General features: G+C 36.0%; 1 protein-coding gene across 20 annotated transcripts in view; it reads left to right on the top strand.

The window, feature by feature from the left end:
• MYT1L (myelin transcription factor 1 like) overlaps positions 1 to 17,871 on the top strand; it is a 578,669-nt gene that overhangs the window by 426,316 nt on the left and 134,482 nt on the right. For all 20 annotated transcript variants that reach the window (XM_037812732.1, XM_037812728.1, XM_037812736.1 and 17 more), the window contains one exon: positions 3,361 to 3,716. In XM_037812732.1, the coding sequence (XP_037668660.1) occupies positions 3,361 to 3,716 (356 nt within the window). The remainder of the gene's footprint in view (positions 1 to 3,360; positions 3,717 to 17,871) is intronic.

Genomic DNA, 17,871 nt, shown 5'->3' with positions numbered 1-17,871 from the left:
GTTTGCTGCCCACATCATCACCAGACGTGTTCACAGAATGTGGGTTTAGAAGAATCCACACCACCCAATCTCATGTTCCAGAATTGCTTTCCAAGGCATTGCCTTGAAATATTCCAAACCATTGTTGGAAACTCCTAGACCAAGAGGCATCTGTTGATTTTAGCAGATTCTTCAGCCGCATACTGTTTAACATAGATAGGGTGAAATCTCTCTTGTGGGCCGGAATTTTGATGTTGCATTAAAAGCAGATACTAGGAACTGGCAATAAACAAGAATGGATCAATAGAGAAGTGCCAGAGGGAATTTGTTTGTAATGGGGTCTACCAATTGTATTTGCACTTTACATCAATGAATATAGAGAAAAGCTTGATCATCAAACCATATGAATTTGTAGAAGACACTTGAAGTTTGAGGCCAGCTTATTCCAAAAGGTTGACAAATTGAATCCAAATGAATTATAAACTGAAAGATGGGAAGGTAAAGCCAATCCATGTAAAAATGTTTTAGAAGATATTTAAACCTATACTTTGCTAGGAAGGTCCAACGAGAAGGAAATTATTTAGGAAATTTAAACAATTTAAAGTTTTAGAGCAGAGAAAGGGACCGTTAACCTTTTCACTATACAGACAGAAAGACTGAGGACCAACCAGAGATTAAGTGATGTGGTCAGATCACCCAATTAGTTGTTAACAAAGCTAAGCCTAGAATCATTCAGGACACTGGACTCAGTTCAGTAACAACCAAAACCTGTTTGATTATGATCATACCCCAGACTGTGACTGGCAGAAACACAGATGAACTAATTTTCTTTTCATTCCCTCTCAGCTGATTTTCTGCTCTCACACCAATTACTGCTTTCCAGACCCACAATCATGTACTTTCAGTCTCTTTACTCAACTATTTTTTCTGCTATTCCTCATTTCTTTTTCCTTCTTTCCCACCAATTCCACCACTCCTATTGAATATCCCATTTTGAATATTATTACTGGAGAGCATAAAATCAATTGGTTTTAAAAACGTCAAATATTTGCTATTCCCTTTCACTAGTGTGGTCAGTCTAAATTGTCTTTGATGTGTTGGTAGTAGAAACAAATAGTACAATAATAAGTTTCCAAAGATATAAGGAGAAACATATTTTCTGGATAACTAGATAAGTAAATAATAACAATAATAGCAATACTGTTTTTACTAGCATTATTAAACAGCAGTCATCATTCATTGAGAATCTATCATGTGCTCTGGTACTGTATTAACCTTTTTACATTTATTTCTTTTCACTTCATCCTTAAAGGAAGCATGGAAGATGGATATTTTTCTCATTTTACAGAAAATGACACTGAAATACGAAGTTGAACAACTGCCCACTCAACCAATAAAACCTGCTATAGCAGTTCATGCTCATCATTTTCCAAACAAAATTTTCAAATTCCCACTTCCTCTCTCCCCACCACATCCCACCAACTACTGTTCTAATTTTGCTCATTGTTTAATTGCTGGTGGATGGTGCCCCCAAAACCCATACAGGGGGCTAGGCTGTACTGCAAAGGATAACTCAAGACACTGTCTTCTTGACCTTTCTTATCTACCTGACATCACATCTGGTGATCTTAGCACCTTTCTCAATATACTTTTCCATCCCATTGCCACCACCAGGATATTTGCATTAACTGCATTCTGCTCTCCTCCTCTCCAGTCTCACAGGCCCTCTATTCTGTCCACCTCATTGTACTTTGCCATTACCTTTCTATCATGCAAGTTTGATCACAATATCGAATGCTTGGAAAATTCAAATAACTCCCTATTTCCTGCATAAAAATCCAGAATCCCATCTTAGCTTGCAAGGTTGATCCAACCTCTACCCAACTTTCACCTTTCCCATCCCATTCCCACCTTCATATACACTCTAAGATCCAGTTTTGTTTTTTTGTTTGTTGACATTTTTTAAATTCCAGTTGTGCCCTTTCTTAAGTTTATGACTTTGAAAATTATCTGTGGTTTGCTTGAAATGTATCAAAATGCTTTGTTTCCCAGATATTGCATATATATATGTATATCCTTCCAGGTCATCTCTAGCATTACCTCTTCCTGGAAAATTTCCTAGCTCCTTGATTGCTTGTCCCTCTTATTTCATAACATAGAACCCTGTGTATACTTTTATCATTGTATTTTTCACACTTCATCCATTCATTCAACAAGTAATTACTGAGTGCTTATAACATGCCAGGTATTTGTTGTACCATAACAAAGAGTGATAAATGCTTCTAAAATGGTGTGTATTGACTTGTCCAAGTCCCCCATTGAACCATAAGTGCCCTGAACTGAAGAGCTGTCCCTTTCACCTCTGAGTTTCGGCATAGCACAGCTCTGGTGTAGAGAAGGATCCCAAAATAAATGTACACAGAGTAGGTTCGTGACTGAGTGAACATTTCATCACTGCCAGGTCTAAAAATTTGCAAGGATCCCCCCCAGAGGCATTCAGTTAGTGAGGTAGATCACACATACTCTTTTGGACAAGTGGAATACTGGCCCGTGGTATTTTTGCCAGGAATTTTTTTTTCTTTGTTTGTTTCATATCTTGCCGAATTTATTGGATTTCCAGAAAGAAAGGAACTGTAACCAACTTTGGAAAATTACTCATTCTCAAGGGAAGATTGTTTGCCCCTGTTGCAAGTGTCTTACCCAAGTATGCACCAATTTCAATGGTGATTCAAGTTTTCTGTAATTCTGGAGATGAGATTTAACACAAGACAAGACTGACCATCTTCCACATAACTTTAAATTGTACAGTTAACTCTCACCAAGAGTTTATGATTCATCTTCTTTGATTAGATCATTATGTCTAAAGATACAATTTCATCTATAGAATATACAAAGCCAAATATATCCAAAGGTCTTTCACAACATATATATATATGTTTATATCTCACATAAATGTGTATAAGTTCACATAATGTACTGGAACTAATTCTTCTTTTAGAGCATATTAAGCATAGTGTCTATTTGGCAAAATGTTTAATAAATAAATTTATATTAATTACATGGTAAATGTATTATGCAAATGCTTCAGAAACCATCCTCATGATTATTTTTAGAGTCACCACATTATTATTTGGAAGTCTAGTAATGATATGGGAGACTCAGACTTAGTATTAAAGGTAACTTGAAAATGAAAATTATATTTCTTATAATATAATTTTATTAACAGATTTTTTGAATGTGTGTGAGGGTATTATATCCTTCCAGCATATGTACTGATGGTGTTCATGCTAAACCTTCAATATCTCAGTCAAGGACTTCTACTGCTCTGACCTTCAACGATAGTAATACATATCTTCTCCTTTTTTCCCCCCTTTTTAACAGTGTATATGGTTGTCCCTTGGCTAAAAAAAGAAAAACACAAGATAAACAGCCCCAAGAACCTGCTCCTAAACGAAAACCGTTTGCAATTAAAGCAGACAGCTCCTCGGTAGATGAATGTTATGAAAGTGATGGAACTGAAGATATGGATGAGAAGGAAGAAGATGAAGAGGAAGAATATTCCGAGGACAACGAAGAGCAAGGGGACGAGGATGAAGAGGATGAGGAGGTAGATCGAGAAGAAGAGGAAGAGATTGAGGAAGAAGAGGATGATGATGATGATGATGGAGAGGATGTGGAGGATGAAGAAGAGGAAGAGGAAGAAGAGGAGGAAGAAGAAGAGGAAGAAGAAGAAAATGGTAATCTTTAAAATATTAGCAAAGCATCAAATGGTGGTTTGGATTGGATCGGTTTTTCAATATTAATTGCTGGGTATTATATTCATGACACGTTAATGATTGTCTTATGAATAAGTCTGCCTGGTCTATACTGAAAAAAATAACCCCTTATGTGTCTTTATTGTTTTAAAGAATTCCTTCAAATTATCTGTAAGATTTTAGATTTTATTTCAGTCAAATTGGTATTAAAATTGGTTGTCATGATAATTTGCTGAGATGCTATTGGTGTGCACATTTGATTAGCTTAGCAAAGTTCATCAAGAATGCTAATTTAGCATACTTAGAGTTTAATTATGTATTTTCTCAAATGCATCTTCCAAGAGATACTATTATGAGCCAAAATAGTGTTGTTGAGTGGCTTTAACCCACATGCCATTTAGGGGAGTGTGTAAACTCTGTGTGAGTACTGGTATATCAACTGGGAAAAGAAGTTTTGTCTGTCTACTGCCAAAGCTTTACTTTAGTGACTGTCATGTAATCAGAATGGAAAAAAGTGCTGTCCGAATGAAATATTAATTGACCTGTCATTTGCTTCTACATTTGAGAACATATTTGTTTCTCAAACAATATATTTGTTTTGCATTTTAGATTGTTTTCCATTTGTTAGAATCAAACTTTCAATTTTAGTTGATTTAGAGTCATCTTTTAAATAATCTATCTTTAAAAGTACAAAGCAACATATTGTTTTGCTTCTGTATTTATTTCTTACTTGAGGTGCCCAACCTTGTGAATAAGACCTACAAGTAAAAAGCGTGTTGCACAGAGCAGTGAGGGTGTTTTAGGCAATAAGGTTTGAGATCGTAAGTAGTAAGGTTAAGATATTTTTGCTTTCATTTCCAGTTTTAGTGAAAACTCTCATGTGAGTTCATATCATTTCATAAAAGTTATTTCCTTTCTCAAGAGAAGTAGGAGTTTTCTGAAGAGTCTAGATATAGTCTTTTTTCATTGTCTTAGAATTTGCCACAGAGAAATATCAAAGCATGTTTAAAAAGTGAAAAGAATACTTCTTAACATTTCTCCCTGAGACTCAAAAGCTCTTTCAAGAATCTGAATTCCAGAAGAGCTAGTTTCTCAATACAAAAAACACTGTTGTATCAGTCAGTGGAGAGGGCTTTTTTAGATCAGGTAGGTGTGAGTCGGTTTTTACTAATCCCATGCAGCAAGCATAAATTAACCATTCTTCCTTCAAAAGTCATAATAGCTGTATACCACGAAAACTTAGTTTTATGATATAATCTTAGATTGTTACAGTGGCTTAAGATTCTGATGAAAATAATTCATTACACACATACTCACAAACACACACACTTATATATAAATGTATCTAAATGTACATGTATACACATATACAAATTTGATAAATTAAAATTGGGTCTCCCAAGATTTTTTTTTCCTCTCTCGATATTATAGAGCCTGATATGGAGACAACCTAATCAGATGTATGAGCACATACAAATAAAGTCCCCATTAATTCTTCTAACTCTACTTTGGTTATAATGCCCCAGTATTATCAATTAGATGATTGGGAGTGTCATGCTAAGAATTAAAAACAGCAGCTCTATGTAATAAAATATGTGAGAAGGTGAAGTATATTCTAGTTCAGCAAGTTATTTTGGGGCACTATATTATATGTGTGTAGTTTGGGCAACATCATCAATTGTTAGTCTGCTTAGTGATTTGTAATCGATTATAGCTTATTACAAAGGTGATATAAAATATTGTGCTTTCACATTCTTGCTCTGTGTTTGGAAAGCAGTAGATGTTAGTGTCTGAAATTGTGGGAGTTTATGTGTGCTGGATCGGTATAGAAGAGATTTTTAAGTCTTTATTATTTGACTAAGGACCTTAACTAAATTTTGGATTCTGTTTTCCATTTGCTAGAATTAAACTTTCAATTTTACTTGATTTAGAGTCTCTTTTAAATAATCTGTCTCTAAAAGTACAAAGCAGCATATTGTGAAAAGATGGTCAGATGCCTTACTGAAATAGCTAATGTGACTATAGAACTTGTGTAGGGTTTGTTTATTCTGACTTGGACACTTAGAGCACAATTGTTTTCAAAAGTCATTTAACAAATCAAAACAAAGTGGGCATAATAAATGAATGTATGATAGTACCATCAAACAAATTACTGCATAATTATAATTTAGGTCCCAGTATTTCTAATTACATAACCATATCTAGCATGGTGACTAGCACTTACTTTTTTAGTAAAGAAGATGAATTTGAAGCATTCTAACGAAATACATTCCAGAAAGCAAATACCAATTTAGAGGTAGCAGGACCAAAGACAAGGATAAATAATCAATTGTTGTATGCTGGTTTTAGAATTCATATCCAACATCCAGCTGGCTACCCAACTAAACACCTTCTGTAATCAACTAATACATAAACTTTAAAGGAATCATCTGGAACTACTAAAAAATGTTTCTGCCATGGTGAAAAGGTTATGAGATTATTAGGCTAATGCTACCATTTTAAGTTAAATACATTCAGTTTACTGAACATCCTTGGCAGTAAAGTGCAATAATTTTCTCCCTTTCAGATAACCTCTCATGCAAACCCTAAGTCCCAAGGAATCATTTAGAATAAAAAATAATGGCCCTTTTGGAGTACCCTTCACTGTGGTTTCGATTGCTGTGAGTTTTCTGGAGGGAGACACCAAAGGCTTGATTGATTTGTAAAGCACATAACAGTATTCCTCCTAAGAAGAAATCACTTCAGAGACCTGGTGTCTGGAGACTGTTTCACAAAGCTTTTCTGTTATAGAGAGAAGTCTCCATTGCAGGAGCTCCTGGAACCAGTGTTCCAAGATACCGTTTAGCCAATACCACATGCAGATACTTCAGGTGAATTATACCCAGGTGTTCCATAACCCCTCAGATTCAGGAATCTTCAGGAAGATCCTAAAACAAAGGAAATGTATAGCTTTGTGGATTGAGGAGTCATTTTACATGATCAAAATCCTAATTATGCTTAATTTATTAAAATAAGTCCTCAAAAGGCATATGTCTGTCAATCTCCTATTTTTAAATCCTCACTTAAAAAAACACATCACATTTCACATTACTGCTAAATTTGGTGTGAAAATCATTATCAACAAATGTAATTTTCTGCCATGATAGCAAAATCTTTAATGTGAGAAGTACAGTATGAAGAAAGGATATTCCATATAGTGCATAAAAGGAATGTTCTTCTGTCTTCCCCCCTTTGAATGGATTTGGCAGCAATTGTACATTTCTGAAGTTTGGAGAGTGTACCTTTTTATGTTTGACCACCAGAGTACTGGGTAATCATCTTGAAATCGGCATTGCATTCTCCTTGGTTTGCACTGATAGTGACCATTATGTCTCTGGGCCATCAGCAGATTCTTTTTGAAGTTGATTGTGCATTTTTCTTAGCAAGTAAAAGCAGCAACATCAATCTAAAGTTAAAAGAAAGGCAATGCAGTCAGAAAACAGTAAGAGAAGAACATTGTCACACAATGCCAAGCATCTGGCTTGCACGTGCACAAACTGCATGTAGCAGATGATCATAATCTTCTATGAAGAAATCAGGGCATCATGATGGAGCCACGTGACAAAAATTAAGCTGACATCAGCTTTACAAGTAAATATAAAGTTTGACTGTTCATACTAATAGGATGACTCTATTTGCTCACTAAGTGTAGCATTTTCTACCTCTATTATAAATTGAAATGTGGAATTTATTGAGAGGTTTTGATTTTAGAGAAAACAAAGTTATACAAGTCACCAGATTATCACAGTAAGAGCCCCGAGATTATAGAAGGACCTTTATTTATAACTTGGGAATTAAGCATTTATTTTAGTTCCAAGAAGCCTTCAGCTTTGTGGCTGCACTTGAACCAAAGTACCTCTTATCAATGAGTATATTACAGATGTTAATGCATCTGTCCTTCACAGTAATTGTAACAGAGGTAGCATAGAAACTATTTTACTGTCATTGTACTCACTAGAAACTAAAGCTCAGAAAGATTAAATTAATTTCAGAAAATGGTGGATATATGATCAAATTCTGATGAATTTTTTGGTCTTTTTTTAAAGACAAACATCATGTTCTTTCTGTTATCATTTTATGCTTATTTGAACAACAGAGAAGAATCTCTGGTTCATTTTAGATTACATAAATTCACATTTAATTAATCAAAATTAGATGTATTGTTCAGACTGCCTATGATAATCTTTTGGTCTTTGAATATTTTATATTCAAAATGTATTATTCCAGTACAGTCTGCATTTATTTTTTTTTTTTAATGTCCCCTTGTTTAAGGGAAACTTCTGTGTTCCCAAAGTTAAGAAAGTTCTTATTCAGTGGTCATAGATTTTTCTAACAGCAAATTTTGTACATTATGATAAATATCATTTTGGATTCTTATGATTTGAGACATACAGAATAAGTGGTTATATGATGCCTAATAAGTTTATTATTTATTTTCATATTCCAGCCAATTAAAAAATAAATCTTTAAATAATATATATACACACATGTTTATGTACATGTATGTGCATATATACTCCTGACCATATATTGCATCTACCTATAGACAGTGATGAAAATTCCATCAGTTAAAAAGAGCTTAGCAGTTTGCTAACCAGGCTAAAAAAAAACCTTTCCTATGTACAGCCACATTTAATACATAATTGCTTCTTAAAATGTTCTGTTTTGAAATGTATTAGTAAATATGTAAATTTATTTCTTTTCTACTCTTTATTGAATTTGAGGACAGTATTGGATAATTGGACTTTGAAGGATGATTCACTTTGTGAGGTTAAATTAGATAAACTATAGCTGCCTTCCTTTTCTAAAGGTTTCTGGCTTCCCTTTAGATGCTGTTTTCCATATCAGATAACTAACAGTGAGTGGTGGCATTCTTGGAAGTTCGTATCTAAGAAGGAATTTGATGGTTTGAGGGAAAATGTGAAGAATTGTAAGAACCTTTTCAAATATAGCATATAATTGCTCTAAGCAAGGCAACTTAAGCTGACCAGAAAGAGCAAAAATGTGGTGTAGATTCAAAAACAGAGGCTTGCCTTTGCTAAGTTAGTGTAATGTGACTCTTCTCTGTCATCTATTGAAATAATCATTGATGTGCCACGAACAAGTGCCTATTAAATTCTAATTCTGGACCATTAAACTGTCCTGTAGATGAGACTATCTTCTAATGGGCCATTTCCTCTCTTCTAGTAACTCGACTTTCTTTAAAGTGAATTCCTTCTCACAGAAATAAGCACATACACAATATTGGAAAGTTTACAGGGTGTTTTTTTCTTTCAACCAGGATGTTGCACTATACCACAAGTTACTGAAGCAGTCCAATAATTTGTAAATGATAGGCTTGAATTTTCACAGGGGAAAGAATGAATGTGATGAAGGTTCTGTATTATGTGTCCTCTGGATTCCCCAACTTCCTTTTTGGATGTTGTTCTCCATATTGATTAGCCAATTATCCTCTTATATCTTTCTCAGGGAAATGTCACAGATGAGGGAAGCAAGTTGAAAGGCAGGCAGACTGTGAAAATCAGAGTTAGCCAACCAGCTTTCTACTGCAGTCAGCAGAAAAAGCAATGAGTTCCGAGACCGACATAGAAACAAAGATGATATGTTTAGTATGCAAGGTTTCAACTTGAGAACGACTGTGGACACAGTTGGGAGAAAGAATGTGATGATAGTTTGTCATCTTAAAAATTAATCTTTCCCTATGTCCGTGAAAGCATTATAGCATTATTTTAGGAAGTTCAGTATGCAAGTATGAAAACATTATTTTAGGAAGTTTAGTACACATGTTTGGTGAAGTGTACACTGTCTCTTGGGAATGAGTAATGGAAGAATTAGACATTTCTAGTTCTCTGTCTGATAAAAGCTAAGTTTTCTCTATGCAAACTAATTTTGCATAATTATAAAATTTAATTGTATCTTATATTTCATGAACCTTCATGTGCTTCAATACAAACCAAAAAAAAAAAAAATGCTAAGAATGTAATGTCATGTACGTTGAAGATGCAAATAGTATCTTCATAAATTAAATTAAATTGCATAAAGTATCCAAGGAAATCTTTTTTTACAAAATAGTGAAAAACGAAAGATGCAATTTAGTAGGTCTAATAGGTTTTTATTCCTTTTATTCATTTGTTTTTAAGGTCTTAATAGATTTAAGGACTTACTAAGTTTATTCCTTTTGCTTTTAAGGTCACAATTGTAGGAATTATTTGTTTTGCCTTGTTAATTTCAAATGCTAGTTTATCATTTATAGTATAGACTACAGCCTAGGAATAAGTTATGTTTTCTCACTCTTGTGTTTCCTATCCTGAACAAGTCACTTATCCTCAAGCGACTTGAATTTGACTTTAAAATTAGGATAGTAATACTTGCCCTTTGCTCTCCTCACTGTGTTGTTTCAAAGTTTAAAAAGTTGTAGTATATAAAAATGCTTGAAAAGAGGTAAAGCAGTTCAGAACTGCAGTGTAGCAATTGTGATTCAGGATGATTTTGGCATGATATTACTCTCCCATATATTTATTTACACTTTCTATAATTCTGATCCCACAGTCCATAGCTGTACATAGCAAGTACATCATGTATCTTAAGACTGCAAGTATTTAAAGGACTCAAAGCATGGCAACAACTCATTTCAAAAAACATTACACAAAAGTACACTAGAACCACAGAAAACACAAAAACTGAGCAGACACCACCTTTCCCAAAAGAAGCACAAAATATAATATGAAAGAGGTGTGTGTTCATGAAAAATATAAATGATGGTTCTTTACAAGGGCAGAATTAGAAGTCATCAGCTGAAATAGAGCCTTTAAGGATTTGAGTTGAAAATAAGAAAAAAAGTTGTCTGATATTGAGGATTGTTAAATTTTAAATTAGATTATCAAGGAAAGGTGTAATGTCTCTGAAGGGTCTTTAAAAACAGATCAGGTTCATTTCTATCTGATAGGGATTAAAAACTGTTGACTAGAAATGAAGAAAGAGACCTGATGCCCTCCCAAGTTCCCTTATAGGAGCAGCCACATTTATTTCAAACCCATTCTGGAAGACGGGAGCAGAAGTTTTACAAAGACTTTTCCACTACTAATTTAGCATTAGCAATAGTAACAAAAGCAATCTAGCTCTGCCAAGTAAGGAATGCTCAAATTATTGCAATTATTTTAGTAACATTTTGACCTATTTGTTGGGAGTGGGGGTGGGGGATACCTATGGGTGTGGGTGTGGGTGTGGATGTGTGGGTGTGGGGAGTTGTGTGTGTGTGTGTGTCTGAGTCTGATGCTATTGGTTAGTGTTTTTCAGTCCATCTCAGTCTAAGAGCTATTGATTTTAAATAAAGACAATCCGTTACAATAGACCTATTGTGTGGTAAACCAAAGCAGGAGAAAATATGAACCCTGGATAAAACATACTTATAATACTGATTTGAGACAAAAAATGCAAAGTAAATTAGCCAGAAAATAATTCCACAAAATGTAGATAAATTATCAACTATAAGTTCAAAGAACATAAACATTATTGTTGTTTGGGGGCCATCAAGGAACCTGTAGGGCATTTTGAGCCATAAAGGATGCATCAAATTCAGTCAGGATAATGTTATTGGCAAAAGCATTCTGGTCAGATGAAAAGCCTGCATATCAGAGGCTGGACCGCCACATTTGTAAATAATAGAAAGGAGATGTGAGTGATAGAGATAAGGAGGAGATAATGCTATATAAGAACAGCTGGTGCCCTGCTGTAACTGAAGCACGACCAGGAAGTGAAGTTTGAATTTCACTCAGACAGCAGTTGAATGCCATTTGTAAATGTTTAAGCCAAGAGATGGTATGGTGAAAACCCTATGGATTAGAGGTAGCATAGCATCAATGTGTACTGTTTTATAAAACTCTTATTATAGACCTAAATTCATCAACTCTGTGCTATAGTTTAGTAGTTTAGTAGTTTTTCCTGGCACCCTAAAAAATAGGTCTTAAAATTCTTCATACCTAAATATATAAGCACATGGACACACACAAGTCATAGTCTTCTCTTTTCCTAGCTTTGGATGAAGCAAACAAATTTTTAAAAATTTTTCCTCACTTGGTAAACTACTGGGTTCCTCTTCTTTGGATACAAAATGTTTCAATCTCCTGAAAGATTCAGAAATTTTTTGTTTGTTTGTTTATTGTTCAAAGTAGACACAAAGATATTAACAACCGCAAGACGGAGAAATCTTACCCGCAGGGTTTTGTTAAAATAAACTGTGTTCTGTTCGGCATAGGCTGTTTCTTCCATATTGGGGCTAGAAAGTGGTGGCAATCTGTGCAACCTGAACTTTCTCAACATAGAAACAGAGCTGCTCAGGGTATCTTGTCTCCTCCAAATTGGGTGAAGCCATGGGGTAGTTTCCATGACTTTGCTATTAATAACTCTTTCCTGCTGATCCAACCAGCTTCACTCCCCATGGGACTGTGAGCCCTGATCTCTGAGAAAGAGCCTCCTTGACAGGGATGGATGGGTCAGTAGAAGCAGCCTGGTTGTGAGTCTGAGTCCTAGATTCATTTCCTATTCACACAACCTTGAACAAAACACTTAACCTACTTGAGTTCTAGTTCTTCATCTATAAAGTGAAGATAATATTATTTATATGAGACACCTAGGAAAGTGCCTGGCTTCCAGTAGTGCTTGAGATAGAAATTATTTTTTAAGATTAGTAATTCTGTTGTTTTCATTATGATCATTCATCTTGTATCACTATCAATTTTCTGCGTCTCATGATGACATCTGGAGTTGGCATCTTCATGTATCGTCAATATGATCTGACCCTATCTCTCTAACCTCATTTCCCACAACTCTTCTATCACTCTTTGCATCCAAGCTGGCCTTTATTATCCTTTGATCGTATCAACCGCACTTGTAAACTGAAGCCTTTGCCCGCGCTGTTCCCTCTGCCTGGAATTCTCTTCCCCCAGCATGACCTGCTTCCTCACCTTTCCAAGCCTCTCTTCAAAGGGCACCTTCTCAAAGAGATCTTGCCTGAGAGCTGGGGTGGCTACACTAATATCATACAAAATAAACTTTAAGTCCAAAACTGTTACAAGAGAAAAAGTAGGCTATCATTTATTGATGAAGGTGCCAATTCCTCTAGAATGTATAACAATTATGAACATAGACATACTAAAACAACAGAGCTCCAAAATATATGAAGCAAACATTGACAGAATTAAAGGGACAAATAGTTCTACAATAACAGTTGGAGACTTCAATACCCCACTTCCAATAATGGATAGAACATCTATACAGAAGATCAATAATGAAATAGAGGACTCGAACAACACTATAAGACAACTAGACATAACAGATGCAAATAGAGCACTCTACCCATCAGCAACAGCACACACCTTCTTCTCGAGTGCGCATGGAGCATTCTCCAGGATAGACATAGGCTTAGGTTTCAAAGAGTTCTCACCCGATAACTCAGCCTAAATTAACACCCATGTATGTATCCCTCTCTGTCCTTCTGTTCTTCACAGCACATAACAGTATCTGATACTATGTATTTATTTTCTTTTTACTTTTTATCTCTTTTGCAAATTGCAATGTTAGTTCCATGACTGCAAGATCATTGTCTCTTTGGTCCACTTGTTTGGCACTAAAGCATTTGTTCAATAAATATTTGTAAATGAATAAACAAGTATTATTCTGTTAGTACTTCCCCTTTGCCAGTGCTTGCTAGCCTATGCAAAATAGTGATGATTAGAAAATTTGTCCATGATCTGATAAACAAAATAGTAGGTTTGTAATATATTGCCCTCTAAGAACTTTTTGCAATATGCGGTTTTACAAAGATAACTGGAAAGGGCACTATTTAACACAAGTAAACAAATGGCTAATGGAATTTCAGACATGCCTCACATCTTAAGTAGAAATTGTTCTCTATGCCTCATTTTCTTGTGTAAGATCATTGTTGTGATAGATATGTTGTTGCAGTTTAATCATCTGTGGCAGATCTTCCCAAATCTGAACCAATGCTTATATCCCTAAGGTAACTATTATTTTAGACAATCAGTATCCTTGGGAGTGTGGGAAACATCAGGCCCGTATGTTTCATTTCAGTTGTGAGGAAGGCATTAAGGCAATGACAGAAGCCAAGATCACTAAACATTTTAGAAATACGTAATTTAGTGAGAAGCCACCATGTATTTATAAAAGGAACACTGTGCCTGGCAAATGTATGCCTTGCTTGAGTTCCCCCAGCACTGAACTGAATTAGTAGACAATGGTGAAATGATGTACACAGTCTCTCTAGAGTTTAGGGAAGCGTTTGCTGCTGCCCCACAGAATAGACTGATTTACAAAAACAGGAAGCATAGGACAGCCACAAATACAGCAGACAGAGCAAACAAATTCAAATCCATTAAATCATTTCTATTGGCACATAAGTAGGTCAAGCCCTTCACTGTACAAACATTTAAGGCAATGAGACTGAAACCCAAAAATGATCACAGAGGAAGCAACATATAGTTCAGGCAAAGGGCTGCAAATGTATTTTGGGGTAATTTCATATAACACACAGACCATCTCCACAGCAATTAGCACCGATAAGAACATAAAATCTACTGTCTGAAGTAAGAACAGATAGACTGAAAAGTCTGATAGTACTTGGGCATTATCAGAGGCAGAAGAAATTCTTTAAGTGACTCTATATGTAATTCTAAATCCGGGTAGCAGAGTGATACTGCCTGACAGCAGTGTTACTCTCTCCAGGTGTCTTGCTTTCCCAACTGAAACAGCTCCTCCTTTCCTTGCCACTTCCACAATAGCAGTCAAGAAATGGAGGACAAAGCTTCATATGGGAGGAAGGTCATGGACCCAATCCTCATCACCAAGTCACCCTTTACCTTTCTCCTCTCTAAGAATCACTAGCACCTCTCAGTTATGATACTCCAAAAAGCAAGAACCTGTGGGACATGGTGCGTATGTCTCATGCATGTCGAGTATATGTAGACATAGTGTTCATTGAAATGCCGTCTCCACAAAATGGAAATAACTGTCTCAAAATAGAAGATATACACTACAGATTCTCACATTGGCATGGGGATCACTCTAGTTAGTTTTTACAGTTCCGGGAGATTATTACTGAAGTGCAGTGTTTCTGTTTTCCCTTGTTTAAAAAAAAAATTCCCAACTAATTCTAAATGAATTTTTACAAACAATAGGGAAATCAGGGGCTAGATATCAATTATGCATTTTAAACAACTTTTAAGAGAGCTTTTGGATATGTCACTAGTGTCTAAAAATAAAATTCAGACACTTCATCTACGTTATGGTCCCTCAACAGCAGAGTATGTAGGAATACCTCTGTGCCTCTTGCAACTCGTGCCACACCTACATGTGACACTTTTTTGTTAGATATGTGCTGTCACTGATGATGTTATTAAAATATGCAACTTGCATTTGGAGCTTTGGGATTGTAGAGGAATGGTTATGGTAGAAAAACACCCTACGTGGTTTAGAGGCATAAGAGAAAGTAGATCAAGTTAGAATTAAATCATATCCACATATGTCAAAGAAATTAAAAACCAAATGGACTATTAGAGAAAAGAGGGCCTTTTTTAGTGACCACTGTGAGTAGTTTGCAGGGTCAGATTCGTCACTATACTCTCAGTTAACCTGCAGCTCTAGCAATCCAATCTAATGTATCAAGGACACCCAGGAGTAGGCTCTTACAGTTAGGCAACGTTTACTTAGAAAAATACCTGAAATTTGTCATTTAGAACTTAGTGCAAAAGTCCCCAACCTATAATTCTGTGTTCCTCTCTAGCACTCATTTGAAACAGGGAGTCAGTGGGGAGGGTTTTATTTGTAGAACATGCCTTCTTGTAAACATGGTCACACCATGTTTTTCCCTGGCCTCTTTCTTTTTTTAAGGGGTGGGGGTGGGGGAGTGTTTATTCAATTTTATTGAGATATATTCACAAACCATACAGCCATCCACAGTGTACAATCAATTGTTCACACTACCATTATATAGTGGTACATTCATCACCACAATCAATTTTTGAACATTTTCATTAGCACACAAAAAAGAATAAGAATAAAAATTCAAGTGAAAAAGAACACCCAAAGCATCCCATACCCCCATCCCTCTCTATTATTCATTTACTTTTTGTTCTCATTTTTCTACTTACCTGTCCATACACTGGCTAAAGGGAGTGTGAGCCACAAGGTTTATAGAATCACACCGTCACACAGTGTAAGCTACACAGTTACACAGTCGTCTTCAAGAATCAAGGCTACTAGGTTGCAGTTCAACAGTTTCAGGTGTTTCCTTCTAGCTATTCCAATACACTAAAAACTAAAAAGGGGTATCTATATAATGCATAAGAATAACCTCCACAATGACCTCTCAACTCTATTTGAGATCTCTCAGCCACTAGAACTATTTTGTTTCATTTCTCTTCCCCTTTTTGGTCCAAGAAGGCATTCTCAATTCCACAATGCCAGGGCCAAGCTCATCCCTATGAGTCTTGTCCCACATTGCCAGGGAGATTTATACCTCTGGGAGTCATGTCCCACGTAGGGGGGAGTGCAGTGAGTTTACCTGCAGAGTTGGCTTAGAGAGAGTATCCTCTTATTTCTTAAACTTGGGAAGTATAAAAAGGATATGGGGCCAAGATTTGCCTTTGCTACTTCGAGAAAATAAGATCTCATTTAAAAAAAAATGTGTTGTTTAAGTCTAGAGAGGTGCCAAAAACTGATATTTTGTGGAATATGATCCACCTCCCTGTTCCACTTTCATCTTCAAGATTCACTTTTCATCCATAAAAAATTATGAAGATTTTGAGATTAAAGAGATCTTGGAGTTGAGTTAAACATCAATAATGTTCAGGTAAGGAAATGGAGACTTAGAGAAGGATCTTGGGATCCATGCTAGTAGTTGGGAGAAAAGCCATTAGCAGCACCCAGGCTATCACACTGCCCCTATATACTTGGACTGGAGCGTATGTGAGGGCAGGCCAGCTCTCCTTGCCCCCTTGGTGACTAGGCATCTCTCTCTGGCAGAAGCTACTATATTGAAGAGCATCTAGGTTGGTAGAAAGCATTCCCTTTCTTACTCATGAAGGGAATGATGCCACGTTTGTCTCAAAGTATATCTGGGTTAGTTGAAGGAGGACAGAAAGAGGGGAAAATGACCTCGCTTTGTCTCTGTCTGGTCTTAAGATGCAAACTATGTGTGTTACATTTAATAACAGGGTCATTGTAAACAGAATAACTAGGTGACCAAAGTCTGTCCTGTGGCCTCTTTCTTTCCCATCTCTGCATAACCACAGCCTACATCCTGCCTTTCTGCCTATTCAGGTCCTTTCTGCTTGTCAGACATCTGAAGTTATGGCCCCAGTGTTCTCTTTAGTATCTGTCCAGAATCCAGGATTTTCCTAATTTTTAAGATCGCCTTTCCATATCAGAACAGGTCTGTGCCTCACTGGTCAGGGCCTTGGTAGATGACTAGTTAATTAGATGAAAATTCCAGCAGATGTTTCAGTGACTGTGGTGGAACTAAATCCTCAGACCATATCAAACCATCGTGTTAACATTAAAAGGAGAAGAAACCAGAAGATGAATGCCAAGACAACAACAAAAAACAGCAACAACAAAATCCTCAATGGTTAAGCAAAATGGAATCATGTTAGCATCTATTAACCAAGAGCTAGAAGTCTAGCTAGAACTAGTCTAGAATTAAGCTCCTGGATTCCTAGGTCTGTGAGAGTCGTGTAGGTCTGGTTGATGTTGAAATAGAATCAGTGTTGCACAGTGGGGATGGCATTCTGGCTCTGCCACTTAATAATAGAGTGGCTTGGAGAAATCATTAACCTCTCTGCAGCTCAGTATTGTCATCTATAATAAAGAGGGAATAATAGGCATGCTAGTGCACATCTCATTGGGTCATTTTGGGAGCAAATAGCCACATACCCTGCAACTTTGGCAAGTCTGTTTTTTGTACTCACTAATTTCACTCACTCAACACAAGAACATACTGTGCTTCACTATTCATGTAATTTGGTGTTTCTAATTATCGTCACTCTTTGTTCTTTCTTTCAGTTGCAATGGCTATTAAAATATC

Source organism: Choloepus didactylus, chromosome 20 (genome assembly GCF_015220235.1).
Source record: "Choloepus didactylus isolate mChoDid1 chromosome 20, mChoDid1.pri, whole genome shotgun sequence".
NCBI lineage: Eukaryota > Metazoa > Chordata > Mammalia > Pilosa > Megalonychidae > Choloepus > Choloepus didactylus.
The sequence above is the reverse complement of the archived record's forward strand: the minus strand, read 5'-3'. Positions and strand labels throughout refer to the sequence as shown.